Source organism: Pan paniscus, chromosome 19, assembly GCF_029289425.2.
Source record: "Pan paniscus chromosome 19, NHGRI_mPanPan1-v2.0_pri, whole genome shotgun sequence".
NCBI classification, from domain to species: Eukaryota; Metazoa; Chordata; class Mammalia; order Primates; family Hominidae; genus Pan; species Pan paniscus.
In genome coordinates this window covers 53,057,922-53,076,014 of record NC_073268.2, presented here as the reverse complement: position 1 = coordinate 53,076,014, position 18,093 = coordinate 53,057,922, and the positions used below count along the sequence as shown (strand labels likewise).

At 48.9% G+C, this 18,093-nt stretch overlaps 1 protein-coding gene across 1 annotated transcript in view; it reads left to right on the top strand.

Moving 5' to 3' along the window:
* Positions 1-18,093, top strand: part of ALKBH5 (alkB homolog 5, RNA demethylase) — a 27,669-nt gene extending 9,576 nt beyond the window's left edge. The window contains exons 2-4 of the mRNA XM_003809783.6: positions 2,912-2,992; positions 14,941-15,096; positions 16,350-18,093. Coding sequence (XP_003809831.1) covers positions 2,912-2,992; positions 14,941-15,096; positions 16,350-16,527 — 415 coding nt within the window. The 3' untranslated portion in view covers positions 16,528-18,093. The remainder of the gene's footprint in view (positions 1-2,911; positions 2,993-14,940; positions 15,097-16,349) is intronic.

Here is an 18,093-nt window from a genome sequence, read left to right as displayed (position 1 = left end):
TCCCCCAGTGTGGAATGATAAAAGCATGGGATGAGAACTAGAGTTCCTAGCTCTGGAAATGGGGCCCAGGCGGCCCCCACTACTGGCAGATCCCTGCAGGGGGAGCCCAGACCATGTCTCTTTGGCAGATGCTGAATCCAGGGCTCTGGCTTGCCCCAGGATAGTCCACGGCCCTCTGACTTTTGTCAGAGTGCTTAGTAAAGATTGTAGGGTGTCAGGCACCCTGCATTATCTGACTTAATTCTCGCAATACCCCTGCAGGTAGGCCTCTCACCACCCCTTTCCAGGAGTGTCAACCATGTAGTCATATAATGCTGTTTTTCTGCCTGGAAGGGAGGAGGCCCCGTTTTTAAAATCTTGTAATCTTAAAAACTTTAATCTTGTAATCTTTAAAACTGTCCCCATTTTTAAAATCTTGTAATATTAGTAGCAGCAAAAGAATAGCTAAATTATAAAGCATAACAAAATGAATACCCAAGAACCTACTGTTCTCCTTATTACAGATGAAGAAACTGTACAGGTTTTTAGGTTCAGCATGTGATTTAACAAAGGTCACAAAGCTAGTAGGAGACAAAGCTCACATTTGAACCCAGGTCTCTTCAACTCACTAACTCCTGTGTGATACTTCTTACTGTGGGCTGATGGGTATTAATAGGTATTATGAGAGAAGGTTCTTTGGTCAGTGCTCAAAGTCAGTGGGTTCTTTTGCTGTAGTAATTCTCATGTGCTTTAAATATATTAATGCTCTTTGAAACTCTAATCAGTATTTTACAAATTGATTTCGCTGTAGACATTTGTCAACTGTCTTGTCTTTTTTTTTTTTTTTTTTTTGAGACGGAGTCTCACTCTGTCACCCAGGCTGGAGTGCAGTGGCACTATCTCGGCTCACGGCAACCTCCACCTCCCAGGTTCAGCGATTCTCCTGCCTCAGCCTCTGCGATAGCTGGAATTACAGGCACCTGCCATCGTGCCTGGCTTATTTTTGTATTTTTGTAGAGACGGGGTTTCACCATGTCGGCCAGACTGGTCACGAACTCCTAACCTCAGGCAACATGCCCACCTCAGCCTCCCAAAGTGCTGGGTGGGATTACAGGCGTGAGCCACCGTGCCCAGCCTGTCTACTGTCTCTTATGGGACTGGTGTTCATGGAGAAAATTTTGAAAAATTCTTGTCTAGGAGCAGCTTGAGGGAGAAGGTGGAATCTATAAAATAAAGGTTTGGGCCGGGCGCGGTGGCTCACACCTGTAATCCCAGCACTTTGGGAGGCTGAGGCTGACGGATCGCGAGGTCAGGAGTTCAAGACCATCCTGACCAACATAGTGAAACCCCATCTCTACTGAAAATAACAAAAATCAGACAGGCGTGGTGGGGTGCGCCTGTAGTCCCAGCTACTTGGGAGGCTGAGGCAGGAGAATCGCTTGAACCCGGCAGGCACAGGTTGCAGTGAGCCGAGATTGTGCCACTGCACTCCAACCTGAGTGACAGAGTGAGACTGTCTCAAAAAAAAAAAAAATTAAATTAAATAAAGGTTTGTTCTATCCCCAGCATGAGCTCAAATCAGATTTCCAAATCAGAGGTGCTTCCTTAAGGCTGAGCCTGAAGCAGTCTGGCTTTTTATCTCTTGTTGGCTCTTGCATCCAGTTATTAGAGCTGAGGTTTGGCCAACCTGGCCATCTTGAGGGGTCCTTCCCAGGCCTGCAGTGTTTTTAATAGTTAAGTTTGTGTCTGTACAACTAGCCTTTGAGAAGGTAGCTGATCAGCAGCCATGAGAGAAGGGTTTGTGGTACAGGGCCAGGTAGGGAAACTAAGCCATACTTGTCCTACTAGGCTTGTGGCTGAGTTTCTGGGTGTGTAGAACTGCTGCAGCTCAGTAGAGTAACTTGGAGTGGGAGTATCTTGTGGCTGCCATGCTTCCAGTGATAGCATGTGAGGGGTATAGGAAGCTCAGAGCTTGCTTCCAGAGTTTCAAATTGGAATGACGCTAGCTGAGAAGAGGACAGTCATCTACCCACATTAGTTGGTCTCTGAGCGGTTTTAAAAGTCATGTAACTTGTTGAAAATAAACAGATATCTGAGTATGATGGAAATCCTTTTTTTTTTTGGGCGGGGGGCAGGAGGTGGGGGTCAGTGGTGGGGACGGAGTCTCGCTCTGTTGCCCAGGTGCAGTGGGCGTGATCTTGGCTCACTGCAACTTCTGCCTCCTAGGTTCAAGCGATTCTCCTGCCTCAGCCTCCCAAGTAGCTGGGATTACAGGCGCCCGCCACCATGCCTGGCTAATTTTTGTATTTTTAGTAGAGATGGGGTTTCGCCATGTTGGCCAGGCTGGTCTCGAACTCCTGATTTCAGGTGATCCGCCCACCTCGGCCTCCCAAAGTGCTAGGGTTACAGGCATGAGCCATCACGCCCAGCCGGAAATTCTTAAAATATTCAAACACAACTGTCTTCAAAATTTTGGATCCCCCCAAATGGAGACTTCATGTAGACATTCTATTTTGGAATGAGGCAGTCCTAGCTCTCCCTGGTGACTCAGTGCTATCAGTGGCTGCCTTGGCTTTCTCTACCTGCTAAATGGAGGGAGAATGAGGAGGAGCTACAGTGTACTCTCTGGAGTACCCTTTTAAAAAAGGGTTCCTGGCCTGTTCAGGGAGAGTCTTGCTTCGGGCCTCTGCCTTAAGTGGCCAAGGGGTCTCCTTTGTGTCATACCAGGTTTTTCCTTGAGTATTACAGTCTCTTGGCAAAAGCATCCTGGAGCTTAATATGATATTCCCTTCCATGTAGATCCTTGAAACTCTCAAGTAATGGGTAGAGAGCAGCCGTAAGACCTAGGCCATGTTCCTGTCCTGTTATATCCCCCAGGAACTTTGGTTGTCTGTCTACTCTTCATGGTCACATGTTCTGTGTTTCTTTTCAGTGGATATGCTGCTGATGAAATCACTCACTGCATACGGCCTCAGGACATCAAGGAGCGCCGAGCAGTCATCATCCTCAGGAAGTAAGTGCCTTGATGTCTGATTTTCTGCCTCACCTGCAGGCCTGTCTGGAGATATAGCTCTGGGTCCACTTAGAACTCAGCTCCTATGTATCAGTGGCATGGCAGAGTGGAGAGCAGAACTGTTAAGTTCTCTTTTTATTTGAATCCCGTGAGGATAAAGTTGTTTTGTTGTTTTATCAGAAAATTAAGTACTCTATTTAGGGAGTTTAGGACTGAGCAAAAGCATATACGCCCAATATTTGTGGGTATAATCTTGAGACAAGATTTGGGCAACATTCTTCCAAACCTCACCCCACCCCTTAGCCTCTATTCCTCACCTCCTTGGTTCTTATTTGTTACACGTACTCTTGGTGATTATTTTTAAACTGTGCCTTTAGCAGCCTGCTTTAAAAATGCCTGGGTTTTCACTGCTGGGAGGAACAGGGAGTGAAGAGAGGAGACAAGGGTGGGAGGTTAGGATGTAGTATTCGGCAGAATCATGGCTTGTGGCTCTTCTCTGGGGAGGGAATCAGGGATGTGCTACTTAACATCAACAAACCTGGCTTCACCAGCGTTTATTTCTTTCACGGGGTGAGTGGAAGAAGCCATAGCCTCACAGACATTGGATCAAGACAAGCCTTGCCCCACTGTCCACCCATCTTGCTCAGGCTGGAATGCAGTGGTGCCATCATAGCTCACTGCATCCTCAAAGTCCTGGACTCAAGCTCTCTTCCTGCTTCAGCCTCCCCAATAGCTGGGAATAGAGGCAAGTGCCACCATACCTGGTTCACACCTACCTTTTGAATAGAGTCCCAGAGAAGATAGGTGATTGCCCAGAGTCATAGAAGTCAGTGAGCAGAGCAAAACAAGCACGTAAACTTAGGCTTGACCCATATAACTTGCTGTCTGTCTGTCTTCTTCCTTCCTTCCTTTTATTAAACTTTATTTTTAGAATAGTTTTAGATTTATAGACAATTGTGATAGTACAGAGTTCTCATGTACTCTGCATCCCATTTCCCCTATTTGTTAATTTTTTATTGGTATGACTAAAGTCCATACTTTATTTAGATTTCCTTAGGTTTTTCCTAATGTCCTTTTTCTGTCCCAAGATCATCCTACATTACATTTAGTCGACATATCAACTCAGACTCCTCTTAGACTCCTCTTGGCTGTAACAGTTTCTCAGACTTTGCCTTATTCTTTTTTTTTTTTTTTTTTTTTTTTTTTTGAGACAGGGTCTCACTCTGTCGCCTAGGCTGGAATAGGCGGGAATGCAGTGGCACCATCTCGGCTCACTGCAACCTCTGCGTCCCAGGTTCAAGTGATTTCGTGTCTCAGCCTCCTGAGTAGCTGGGACTATAGGCGTGTGCCACAACACCCAGCTAACTTTATTTTTTCGTACAGATGGGGTTTCCCCCATGTTGGCCAAGCTGGTCTCTAACTTCCAACCTCAAGTGGTTCACCTGCCTTGGCCTCCCAAAGTGCTGGGATTACAGGTGTGAGCCACCATGCCCAGCCTGCCTTATTCTTGATGATATTGACTGGTTAGGTATTGTATAGAAAATCTCTCAATTAGAATTTGTCTGATGTTTTTATGGTAAAGTGTATGCCATTTTTACTACATAACCAAGAATATATACTACCAATGTAACTTAACACTATTGATATTGATCACCTGGCCAATGCACTGTCAGGTTTTCCACTGTAAAATTACTGTTTTTCCTTGTCCATACTGTACCCTTAGGAAGGAAGTCACCATGCATGCCCACAGTTAAAGAGTGTGGGAGTTAGCACCATCTCCTTGAGGGGGAGCATGCAGGTGAATTACTTAGAATTCTTCTGCAGGGGGGATTGGTCTACTCTCCTTCATTTATTCAATCATTTATTTATATAAGTATAATTTTTATGTAAGTATGGACTCCTGGGAATTTATTTTATGCTCAAATTCTTCCAGCTTTGGTCATTGGGAATTTTTTCTGGCTCATCAACTTTAGTCAGTAAACAATAACTTTGGCATCCTGGTCCTTTGGGCCCATAACTCCAGAATATTGTAGTGGTGAAGTCTCTTTGGTATGGCTTTGCCACTTTGCCAAGTCAAAACTTTTAGTCTGTTTTAACTATAGTAGATGGGTATGATCCATATCTGTGGGACAGTCCTATGGTACAGGCAGAGCAGTGAACACGTGGGAGCTCCAGAAACTTGGGTCAACTTGGTGGGGTTGGCAGCCTCTCTTTTCTAGCCTAAGACTGTTCCCAGAATTTGTCAGAGGAAGGGAAGAGTTTTTATCTGCCTTGTACTTTATTTTTCTGTGATAACCAGCATAGGCAAGAACTCAGAAACAATGGAGTCCAGAGTGTAGCACTCTTCCAGCCTCTCCTCCAGTCATTTCTTCTCAGGCTGTACCTGGTACCTCCAACTGCAGCCAGGGATGGGTGGCCTGCCCTGGCCAGGAACCTGGAGAGGAACTTCTAATGTTATATAGAACCAGAGCAGTAACTTCCCAAGAGTTCCTCTCATCTTCCCATAATAGCTTATTTTGGAGAAATCTTAGTTGGATGTGCAGGTGGTAGTGGCCATAGCTGGAGTGTCAGTCTTCCACCTGCTACTCTTTTATTGAATGGTGACTCCCATACCTGGCCGCCCAGTCCAACTGAGTCAGATGCTCCTCAGCACAGCTAGGAGTCTGCACCGTTAATCAGCTCCCTGGGAAGCTTTTCAGCCAGCTGGGTCCCTGCCAGTGGCCTAACCTTGGGAATGGCTGTTACTGGGTGACTGAAGCTCTTCTACCTTCTGACTTCAGTGGGCCCAGGAACCATTCACAGACTGGGCTGGAGTGCAGAAGCACAGAGCTGTGGTGTAAGGGGACTGGAGAAGAGTGGGAGGATGTCCCAGCTTCCCCAGGTAGCTGAGCTGGGGAAGTGCACAGCTGTGGGGAACTCTAAAGTATCTGCAGCTCCTGTTATGGTTTATGGATTTGTGCCTGGGCTCTTGTGGCAGTGTGGCCTCCATTGGGCATACCTTCTCATCTAACATGTTCATCCTCTGATTCATATCCCAACTCCCCAAATAAACCTACATGATAACCAACTCCTCAGATAACCTAGTCATTCTTCATCGTTCAGATTGACCATTTTGACATGCAGAAAGCATCATATAAAAAGCCCTTTAGCTTTTTAGCATCACCTAAAGCCCTTTCAGCACACATGCAGACACATACACACACCCCTGTTTGGACTGTCACAGCTCATACGCTTGCCATTGTGAATTTTCAAATCTGCATTCTGTAGGAGTAAGGAGATCCCTGTTCATCTGGTGCCTAGCATGAGATGCAGCCCAGAGGAGGCATCAACTAGTGTGGAGAACAATTCAGGCCAGTGAGGAGCAGCTCCAGAGTAGCTACATGGGCTTGTCTTGGGAAAGGACGGGTTGTGACAAGTTTAAAAAGGGGAGCATCTTGGCCCAGGCATTGCCCGGAGATAAGTATGATGTGGCCTTGGAAGATACCTGGCTGGTTTGATGTCTTCTGGTGTGGTTGTGTTACAGTGGGTAGAATCTGGGCATTGAGCCTGGCCCTGATTATGGTAGAGGAGTTAGAGCCGGTCCTGCCTTCTCATAAGTTCAGATAAAGATTGCACAGGCTGCTGGTGGAGACCCTGGGAGCTCTGTCACCAGCTCAGGTCAGTCAGAGCTGGAAAGGTCTTTCTAAGGGCCTCACAGAAGGAAATGGGTGGGCAGCTGCCAAGTGCTTTCTGGTTGGACAGAACACAGCTTCTGTGAACATGGGTGGTGCCAAGTCTTCATGCACATGTGCCCTTGTTTCTCACGGGGAGGCTGGAAGTAACCTTTTAAAAAAGTCTCCCCAGAGTGGAATCCTCAGACTGTCCCTTGGTGTTACAATGTTTGGGGTCACAACTTAGCCAATAAATGGCTGAGTGACACCTGGAACCTGGGTCTTGTAGTTCCTTGGTGGTTTGCACAGTGGAGTACCCCAAGTCCTGCCCTTTCCCCCAGTGTGTCGTTGGGATGGATGCTTTGAGTTAGGAAACTGGAGCTCAGATATAGAAGGGCTTTCTTGCCTCTGCTGTGCAAGTAGAGAGTTGTGCTGATTGGGGAGAATGTTATGAGTATGTAGGGGGCACTCTACAGAGAGTGGGGTGAGGCAGCAGCTACAGGCTAGTCGGCTCTTTGAGGTGCCTCAGCACCCCCAAACTTCCCTGAATGTTACTGTCTCCCAGCCGACCGAGGGCAAGCTGCCGCAACATGCAAGTCTTTTCTCTGTAATCGTTGGTAACCCTGGAAGGGGAGGCTGGACCTAACCTTACTGGAGGTGTGGTTAAAGTTCTAAATTACTAGTTAGATAACCAAGAGGCTGACAAACTTCTGGGGTATAATAATTCGTCTGTGAGGGGAGTCTTCCAGTTTTTCCATGATTCCCTAGTGCTCCTGCACTAGTGCACTCTGTGCTTCTGCTCCTGGTAGGCCTTGCTAGCTGCCCTGTGCCAAGCATCCACATATTAACCTTGAAGCTAGAAGGTATGAACTCTGTTTGGAAAGGGGCTCAGGTAGGAAGTGAGCTGCCTCAGGTCATTGCTAGTTGGAATGACCTTTGAGCAGGGATTTCTGACTTGAGGGAAACATCAAGTATCTACTATGTACAAGGCACTTGAGGTGGGCACCGCAGGAAATTTAGTGCCCCCTTGGTGCTTCACATGTAATAAGTTTGCACTTTGCATGCCATTCCAACACAAAGCAGAGTGAACACTGGTGTAAAAGCACAGGGTATTCTCTGGGAGCCCTGCAAAAAAAACCCCCAAAAACCCAGGCCAGTCGTGGTGGCTCACACCTGTAATCCAGCATTTCAGGAGGGCGAGGCAGTTGGATCACCTGAGGTCAGGAGTTCAAGACCAGCCTGACTAACGTGATGAAAATTCTAAAAATACAAGAATTAGCTGGGCATAGTGGCAGGTGTCTGTGATCCCAGCTACTGGGGAGGCTGAGGCAGGACAACTGCTTGAACCTGGGAGGCGGAGGTTGCAGTGAGCCGAGATTGTACCATTGCACTCCAGCCTGGGAGACAGAGCGAGACTCCATCTCAAAAAAAAAAAAAAAAATTTTTTTTTTTTTTTTTAAATTACATCCAGCTTTGCGGGAGGAAGGGTAAAGGTGAGCTTGGTAGATCTGGCCCCTGAGCTAGAAATTGCTGGCCAGGCAGAAATGGTAAGCTCAAAGGCTAGGAGGCAGGGAAATATAGGGGACTTCTGTAGATGAGGAATGAAAGAGGGAAGGAGGCCTTAGGTCAACATTTGATTCTCAAGAGATGGCTTATGGGTTTTCGGGGCCTTTAGTTGGTAACTAGGGCACCCAATCCCTTGGTTTTTAGGAGGCCCTCAGGATTGCACTGTGAGACTTGTATTCTTGAGATTGGTACTCTCCAGTTAACCAGATAAAGTGGCACAAAGCAGTATATATAGCCCATTTATTTGCTTTTGGTCAAGTGGAACTCAGCTCAGAGTGGTCTGAAGCTGGGAAATGCAGCTGGAGATCCCTTTGCCAAGTGGTAACCTAAGCTGGTGTGTGCTAGGCTCTGTGCTAGTGCCCGGAATGGGGTTTGTATGGGTTCCTATTCTCTTTTGTCCTTTGGGAAAAGGCAGACATTTAGCATCTCAACAGGAACTGGTCAAAGAAGGCTTTCCAGATAAGTGCCACCTGAAGGTAGTCAAGGATGCTTGGACCTTAGCCAGCATAGAATGAGGCTCAGGGGCAAAGATAGTTCAGTCAGAAGAGATGCTCTTTACAGAGGCTTGGAGTCCAGGAACTCTGTTCTGAAACACAGAATAGATAAGGAGTGGAGGACTTGATACACCGGCCTAAGACAGCAAAAGCTTCACGCTGTGCAGAGAAATGTTAAGGGCGCTGGGGAGCCGTGGAGGCATGTGAGCAGTGGGGTGAGGGATTTGCATGTGAGAGATTGTAGGAAGCGAAGCTCAATAGCTTACTTGGTCATTAGATCCACAGAGTTCGAGGAGTCAGGAGACCTTCCATGAGAGCAGAGCAATCTGAATGTGAGGCTGAGTGGATGGATGAGCAGTGGAAGGAAGTGGAGGTCTCATTCTGGACCTCGTTCCTCAGCAGTGGGGTTGAGGGGTGGCTAGCTTTTAGTTTCTCTGACCAGGGCTTGGTGCTGCTCCTTTCTCCATGATTTGTGTCTCCTGTGGTTAGATTTAGCTTACATTTGTTCCCTGGTTCAGTAAGTCTGTGTCCACGTGCATACACCCTGCCTTTTTGGCAGCCTGACTGTTCTGATGTGTCTGTGGCCTGCCCAAGGAATATGGGTACAATGGGATCACCAGGGAGGTGACAAACTTGTGCTTCTGCCCTGGCTCTGCCACTCCTCTCCAAATGCAGTCTTATCTGCACCTGTAAATTGGGCAGTTGTGGTTAAACTTGTGAATGCTAGGTGGTCTTCTAAACTCTTCCTGGCTGGGTGCGGTGGCTCGCACTTGTAATCCCAGCACTTTGGGAAGCCGAGGTGGGCGGATTGCCTGAGCGCGGGAGTTTGAGACCACCCTGGGCAACATGGTGAAACCCCATCTCTACTAAAATACAAAAAATTAGCCGGGCGTGGTAGCATGCATCTGTAGTCCCAGCTACTTGGGAGGCTGAGGCACGAGAATCGCTTGAGCATGGGAGGCAGAGGTTGCAGTGAGCCAAGATTGCACCACTGCACTCCAGCTTGGGCTACAGGGTGAGACTCCATCTCAGATAGATAGATAGATAAGATAGATAAGATAGATAAGATAGCTAGATAGATAGATAGATGATAGATAGATTGATTGATTGATTTAAAAAACCAGGTGTGGTGGCATGTACCTATAGTCCGAGCTACTCGCGAGCCTGAGGCAGGAGAAATAATAAATAAATAAATAAATAAAACCAGGTGTGGTGGCATATATCTGTAGTCCGAGCTACTCGCGAGCCTGAGGCAGAAGAAATAATAAATTAAATAAATAAATAAATAAAACCAGGTGTGGTGGCATATACCTATAGTCCGAGCTACTCGCGAGCCTGAGGCAGGAGGATCGCTTGAGCCCAGGAGGTCAAGGCTGCAGTGAGCTGTAATCCCACCCGTGCACTCCAGGCTGGGTGATAGACCTTGTTTCAAAGAAAGTAATTAATTGGCCGGGTGCGGTGGTTCACGCCTGTAATCCCAGCACTTTGGGAGGCTGAGGCGGGCGGATCGTGAGGTCAGGAGATCGAGACCATCCTGGCTAACACGGTGAAACCCCGTCTCTACTAAAAATACAAAAAAAATCAGCCGGGCATGGTGGCAGGCGCCTGTCGTTGCAGCTACTTGGAGGCTGAGGCAGGAGAATGGCATGAACCCGGGAGGCGGAGGTTGCAGTGAGCCGAGATCGCACCACAGCACCCCAACCTGGGCGACAGAGCGAGACTCCTACTCAAAACAAAAAACAAAAAAAAACAGAAGTCTGATGTTGGCAGGGGGCTGGTGGAAGATGGGTGGGGAGAGTCCCGTGAGGGGAGTGGGTACTACTGCAGGAGAGCCAGCAAGGTACAGACCTGAGCTTTGTGGGAGTCTGATTCTCAAAGGTGCTGGAGCTTAGACCTTAGCTCTAGGGACCCAGGTTACTAAATAGGCAAGAGGGTGCTTGGACAGGCTCACAATACTGGTCTCTGCCTCGCTTTGTTGGAAAGCCAAGCTTTTAGCACAAGGATGCCTGGTAAAGGTGGTGCCAGACGTTGGAGAGTAGTTGGTAGCTGGCTGGGGACTGCCCTCGCTCCAGAGTCATCGTGGCCTGAGTGCGGTCTGGTTTACCATCTTCCCAGAAATGGTGGTGCTGCCACCTGCATGCACAGTGTTCTCTTGCACTGAGGAGGGCCCACCTGCACTTTATTTTTTAATTAAAAAAAAAAATTAGGGCCGGGCACGATGGCTCACGCCTGTAATTCCAGCACTTTGGGAGGCTGAGGCAGGTGGATCACGAGGTCAAGAGATCAAGACCATCCTGGCCAACATGGTGAAACCCTGTCCCTACTAAAAATACAAAAATTAGCTGGGCATGGTGGCGTGCACCTGTAGTCCCAGCTACTCATGAGGCTGAGGCAGGAGAATTGCCTGAACCCGGGAGGTGGAGGTGCAGTGAACCAAGATCGTGCCACTGCACTCCAGCCTGGAGACAGAGCAAGATGGTCTTTAAAAAAAAAAAAAGAGTTTAAATAGGGACAAGGTCTTACTTTGTTGCCCAGGTTGGTCTGAAACTCCTGGCTTTTAAGTAATCCTTCTACCTTGGCCTCCCAAAGTGCTGGGATTACAGGTGTGAGCCACTGTGTAAGTAAAGCACTGGCCCCACCTGTGCTTTAGAGGCCATCACAGAGTAGTAGGTAGTAGCTTTGTGACTCAAGCTAGTGATTTGCTCTGGGATTTAGCTTTGCTCTCCAGTCCCTACAGGGAGAATAATTCACCCCAGCAGCTTCTCTGGAGGACCTAGGATAGGATCAACTCCCTCCCTTCCCTTCGGTTCACACTTTAGTGCTACAGCCATCCTTTGTTGTGACCTCCCTTGTCCCTGCTTTGTCCTGACACTGTAGGTGGCCGCTCTGGGTATCACGGTCAACCTCACATGCCCGAGGTCACATGCCCGAGGTGCTTTGCTCTGACCTTTGAATACTGACTCATCTGTAAGGCAGGTCTTCATTCCTGTTGCCACCTGAGGAGGCCTGGGTCCAGACCTTACTGCTAGAACTGAGCCTCCTGAATCCAGATTTGTGACTCTCTGCTAACCCCTGAGGACCTGGCCTACGCCATGAGAGTTGGTTGCCTTTTAACAGGGGCATGTTCTGAAGTTAAGCTACTGGTGGGCACTGGGCTTGGAGTCAAGCTCTAGCCTGGCATCCTGCAGCTTGGTGAATTTTTGGAAGTGTAGGGAGGGCAGGAGCTTCTCCAGCTGTTATGAGATGTACTTATAACAGTCCCAGGGGATGTGTCAAGAGCTCTCATCTTGGTGGCTCTGCTTTTCTCCTACCATCCATCATTCACCCGAAGAAACAACTCCAGAGTGCCCCCCACTAGGGCTTCACTGGGGCTTTTGGGGCACACAGGGGACTTCCTTCCCTGAACATGGGCTCCCTGGCACCTATAGAGTCTTAGCTTTATGGGTACCAGAGGAGGGACTTTCTTCAATGAGGCCCTTAGAGTCCTTTAAGTCAAGTATAACGGCTAACATTTTATTTAGTCTGATCTCTGCCACCTGGACCTCTCAACTTGGTGACACGAAGCCTGGTAAAGAAAAGGTCATTGGGCCAGGCTTGGTGGCTCACGCCTTTAATTCCAGCACTTTGGGAAGCCAGGACGGGCAGATCACCTGAGGTCGGGAGTTCAAGACCAGCCTGACCAACATGGAGAAACCCCGTCTCTACTAAAAATACAAAAGTAGCCAGGCGTGGGGGTGCATGCCTGTAATCCTAGCAATTCGGGAGGCTGAGGCAGAAGAGTTGCTTGAACGCGGGAGGCGGAGGTTGCAATGAGCCAAGATCGTGCCAGTGCACTCCACCCTGGACAACAAGAGTAAAACTCTCTTAAAAAAATAAAATAAATAAAATAGAAAAGGTAATTGGGCCAGGTGTGGTGGCTCAGGCCCATAATCCTAGCAGTTTGGGAGGCTGAGATGGGCAGATCGCTTGAGCCCCAGTGTTTGAGACCAGTTTGGCTAACATGGTGAAATGCTGTCTCTACTGAAAATATAAAAATTAGCCGAGTGTGGCAGCGGGTACCTATAATCTCAGCTGCTTGGGAGGTTGAGGTGGGAGGATCGCTTGAAGTTGCAATGAGCCAAGATCCCGCCACTGCACTCCAGCCTGGGCGACAGAAGGAGCCCCTGTCTCAAAAAATAATAATAAAAATAAAAAGCTCATCTGGAGCCAGGCTTGATGGCTCATACCTGTAATCTCAACAGTTTGGGAGGCTGAGGTGGGAGGATCACTTAGAAGAGTTAGAGACCAGCCTAGGCAAAATGGTGGTACCCTGTCTCGCCAAAAAAAAACCATTAGCCGGGCATGGTGGCCCAGTCCTAGCTTCTTGGGAGGCTTGGGCAGGAGGATCCCTTAAGCCTAGGAGTTCAAGGCTGCAGTGAGTTATGATCATACCACTGCCCTCCAGACTGGGCGACAGAGCAAAACACGATCTCTCTTTAAAAAAAAAAAAAATGATTCTATTCTATTTCACATACTCATCTCTGGTAGTTGCCCAGTACCACCTCTACCCAGAGAATCCCAGCCTTGAAGGAGGCAACTTGCCTTCGATTCCTTAGACCCTCAGCGCAAAGAAGCCTTAGAGCTAGTCACATTTCTTTCTTTTGCTCAGATGGGGAAACTGAGGCCCGAGGAAGGATGGTGACTAGCTTGGACTCTGAATGGCAGTGCCAAGACTAGATCATCCTCCTGTTGATGTTAGGTTCTGCATCCATGAGTCTGGAGGAGTCCAGAGTGGAGTCTCAGACTGAAGAGCCACTCACTGCAGCTGGGCCCTACTGGCATCCCCCTCTGCAAGGCCAACCCAAAGGGATGGGGATGCCTGTCCTACCTGCCTACCCACCAGTTTGGGCCTGAGGCATCAGAACATTGGTTCCCCACTGGAAGGAAGGAGATGCCCCTGCTGCCTTTAGGAGAGAGATTTCCTACCCACGTTCAGAGTAACTCTTGCCTGTCAGGCTTGAAGTCTCACTTTGGCTTTAAACATTCCCCCGTGACTTGCAGGATGCATGACTTACTGCCTTTCTGATCTTTCCCATCTATGTACAGTAGGCCAGCCAATGGAATGTGGGGAGGCAGCCATGGGGAATGGGGGAAACTGAGGACCAGTTGCAGTTGTTACCAAGGATGCCAAGCAGCCTAGCCCAAGGCAGTTCTTGGATTTCCCTCCTGCTTACTTCTCCCCAGCATCCTCTAGTATCCTTAGAGTCCTGCTCTGAATGCAGCCCCTACTCCTTTGGAACTAAGTTACTACTTTGTGTCTAGCAGACCCTGGAAAAGGTGCCTTCAGGGTCTCTGCTAGCTATGTCCTATAGCTTCCCACGCAGTCTATTACATGGGTCCTTCTGCCCTTTGCTCCCACCTGCCTGACTGGCCAGCCTTCTCTGTACCACACAAGGAGCCTGAGGGCTTTGAGGTTTTCCATGCCAGCTCCCTTCTGTTCTGGCTTCATAAAGGACTTGGATCACTGCCCTGAGTTACCTCTACCCAGCTTCTCCATCCCCCTCTTCCTCATCTGTATTTGTGTGCCTTCCCTTTACTAGGCAATGTATTCCTTGAAACCTATAGCTACACCTGCTGCTTGGTGGGGACTGTGCCTTCAAAAGCCCTCTGGCCTTTACCTTGTCAGCATCCTGAAATGAGCAGAAACTGCCAGATGACTGCTCATGGTTGTGGAGTGGGCCTGGGTTCCCTACCCTGGCTCTGCCACTCAGTCTCAGCATCCCTGTCTGTACAGTGAGAAGATAGGGTAGCTCTGGCTCTCTTTCTCTCCAGCCCCTCTACAGGCCTGGACCAGGGATCCTTCCTGTGTTGGGACCCACCAGTGGGGCCGTTGGTCCTCTGGCAAATGAAGTAGATGGCCCCAGAGAACCTGTGGGTCCAAGTGGAGTGAGGTGAGGCTGCTTGGTTCAGCTAAGAGCGAGCCCTGGAATCTTGCCCCTAGGGTAGCACAGCCTGTCATTGGGAGTTTCCAGACAGAAGTGTTCCCATTCCTTACTCCTAAACGTGGACTTGAGGAGGGTCTTTGAAAGTCAGCTAGACCAATCTCTAGTTGAACCTCAAGGAGAGTGAGGTACAGAGCAGAGACTGCTAGCTTCCAGGTCTAGCTGGCTCCCACTTGGCCTGGCCAGAGAATTGGTCTGATGGTGCCCACACCTTCACCAGAGGCCCTTTGGTGACCCCATGCATGTTTCCTTTGCAGGACAAGATTAGATGCACCCCGGTTGGAAACAAAGTCCCTGAGCAGCTCCGTGTTACCACCCAGCTATGCTTCAGATCGCCTGTCAGGAAACAACAGGGACCCTGCCCTGAAACCCAAGCGGTCCCACCGCAAGGCAGACCCTGATGCTGCCCACAGGTACTCAGTTTAGGACCCTCAGCAAAGGCTGGCAAAGGCCTGGCTGCAGGGTGAGAAGGGTGGAGAAGCCTGGGGTAGGCTGTTTAGGAGCCTTGGCTTGCTCATCCTTTCAAAACCTTATGTCTGGTTCCTCTGGGTTGGTGGCATTGGTGACATTCCCATCTAACCCTGGCCAACTGCCTGTACACCCAGAGAGAAGGGGTCAGGCAGAGACTGTAACAAATGGCAATATCATGGGTTTCCCATGACTTTCCTTGTTCAGTCTCACCCAGACAGACGCCCTTGTGGAATTATACTTAGATGTCAGGAGGGAATCTTGGGACTTGGATAATAGTGAACCCGGGACTTATTTCAAAAAGGATTGGATAAAAGATAGTTGAGGAGATAATTTTTTTTAAAAGAAAAAAAAATGTTTTGGCCGGCACAGTGGCTCACGCCTGTAATCCCAGCACTTTGGGAGGCCAAGGCAGGCAGATCACGAGGTCAGGTGATCGAGACCATCCTGGCTAAGACGGTGAAACCCCGTCTCTACTAAAAAATACAAAAAATTAGCCAGGCGTGGTGGCAGGTACCTGTAGTCCCAGCTCCTCGGGAGGCTGAGGCAGGAGAATGGCGTGAACCTGGGAGGCGGAGCTGGCAGTGACCCGAGATGGCACCGCTGCACTCCAGCCTGTGCGACAGAGCAAGAATCCGTCTCAAAAAAAAAAAAAATGTTTTTTAAGTGTTGGGGAAGGTTTCCAAGGAGGTAATGTTTAAGTTGATTCCAGAAGGATAAGGAAGACATGGAAGAGCATTCTAGGCAGGAAATACTGTATGAGCTAAACCCTGAGATACAAAAGAGCTTTGTGGTTTCAGGGGGTAATGGGGTTAGTAAGTGGAGAAGGGGGTGTTGGGAGGCCCAAGAGAGAGAAAGTGGGTAGAGCTGGGAAGTAAAGGTAGATGGTAGAACCATGCAGAGTCTTGAGGCTGTGGTAGGGAAGATCTCTGTCCAGCAGCCCTGGCAGTGTCCCAGGGCACCAGACTCCAAGCCAGGCAGACCCCACAGGGTAATTGGGAAATGTCCCAAAGACTGGGGTGGTCACTGGCACTTAGTGGGCAAGAACCTCCGATACCAGGGCCTCTGCCAGGACTACCCTTCGTTGAGGACCACTGAGCTGAAGTGACCCATCCCAAGGATGAGACGAGGTACAGCGGTAAAGCCAGGCGCCTCCTGCCAGCCTCTCAGATAACGTCCTACCTCCCTTTCCTTGCAGGCCACGGATCCTGGAGATGGACAAGGAAGAGAACCGGCGCTCGGTGCTGCTGCCCACACACCGGCGGAGGGGTAGCTTCAGCTCTGAGAACTACTGGCGCAAGTCATACGAGTCCTCAGAGGACTGCTCTGAGGCAGCAGGCAGCCCTGCCCGAAAGGTGAAGATGCGGCGGCACTGAGTCTACCCGCCGCCTTCCTGGGAACTCTGGCTCATCCTTACGTAGTTGCCCCTCCTTTTGTTTTGAGGGTTTTGTTTTTGTTTATTGGGGGGTTTTTGTTTTTTTGTTTTTTGTTTTTTGTTTTTTTTTATTCTATATATTTTTCCTTGGTTTTGTTGCCTGTTAAGGCTGAAGAATAGAATTGGCCAGGACCTAGGTTCTCATATTCTTGGTATTCCTCCTGGATGGAAAGGCTGTTGGCATCAGTAGGGGACAGAGGCTGATGCTGGAGTGGCCAGTAGAGGTGGTGGAGCAGAGCAGCCATCTTTTAAGTGGGGCTGTATCAGGCTGGGTTTATTTAAAAGCAACAAAATGTTTTGGTTAAGAAAATTATTTTGCTTTCAGTGTAAATCTTCGTAGTGTTCTAAACAAAGTTCAGTCTTCTGCTCGCCCCTTTCCTCCACTGATGTCTGCACTTGGTTGAGGTCTCCTGGAGCCTCACAGGCTCTGCTGTTCTCCACTTCTCACCTGCCATCCACGCCCTGCAAGCTCATGCAAACACCCTTTCTTCCTCCTGTGGCAGAGTTGTTCAGGTTGCCTGGGCAGGGGCTTAAACAGTGCCAGCCCCTGCCATCCCAAAGCTATTGTTAAGCCCCCCAGGCGTCCTCCACCCACGCCCACTAGCCTGCCATGTCCACAGTTCCTTGGGCTGCTGAGGGGCTAGTGCAGTGGTCCTGACCTCTCTTATCGAGAGCACACTTCTTTGCTGGTTGCTCCTTTTGAGCATATGTGTGTGATTATTTGGAACAGTTAGACTTGCCACGTTGGGTCAGTTTTAGAAATTGTTTCTAGCTAGAGGGACTGGTGTCCTTCCAAGTCTAGCATTTGGGGTATGGAAAATTGTTGTGGTGTGTGGTAGGGTTTTTGTTTTCTTTTTTGAGTTTTTTTTCCCCCTTTAGTCTCCTGGCTTTTTCCTTTCCCTTCCCTTCTCCATTGGCCAGCTTGGGCCTCATCCTCATGTCATCATTCTAGGAAGGCGCCTGCCCCATCTTGTCTGCCGGCAGCATGCATCCAAGGCCAGAGCTCAGGCCTGCAGACTGGGCTGGTGCCTCCTCCGCTTCAGGGTATGGGAGTTGGTGAAGGGGCTTTCAAAAAATAATAATAAAAAAAAAAAGGTAAAGTCTTTGGTAGCTTCTATCCACTCAGATCCTGGAAGGCAGCAAGGTTTTGTGGATCTAGATTCATTAGGAATGTCTTGTCAGCCAGGCCAGGACCCGGGCTTGCCCAGAGCAGAGGCCCTCCCAGCAACCAGGATACCACCACTTTGGGGGCTTTGTGTACAGAGGTCCGGGTCTGAGACCTCATAGGCTGCAGAAATCTGGGGCAGCCACCATCAAGAAGCCCCTCTCAGGGGCCAGAACTCCTTTGCCAGCGTGGATTTCTCAAGTCGGGACTGCATAATTAAAGCAGTTGCAGTTTTATTTTTTTTACAGCTTTTTTCCCAAAAATGATTTGTAGTTGTGTGTGCAGCACTTCGCCCTGATATGTGTGCTCTACAATAAAAACCAAATCTAATATATTTTGAAA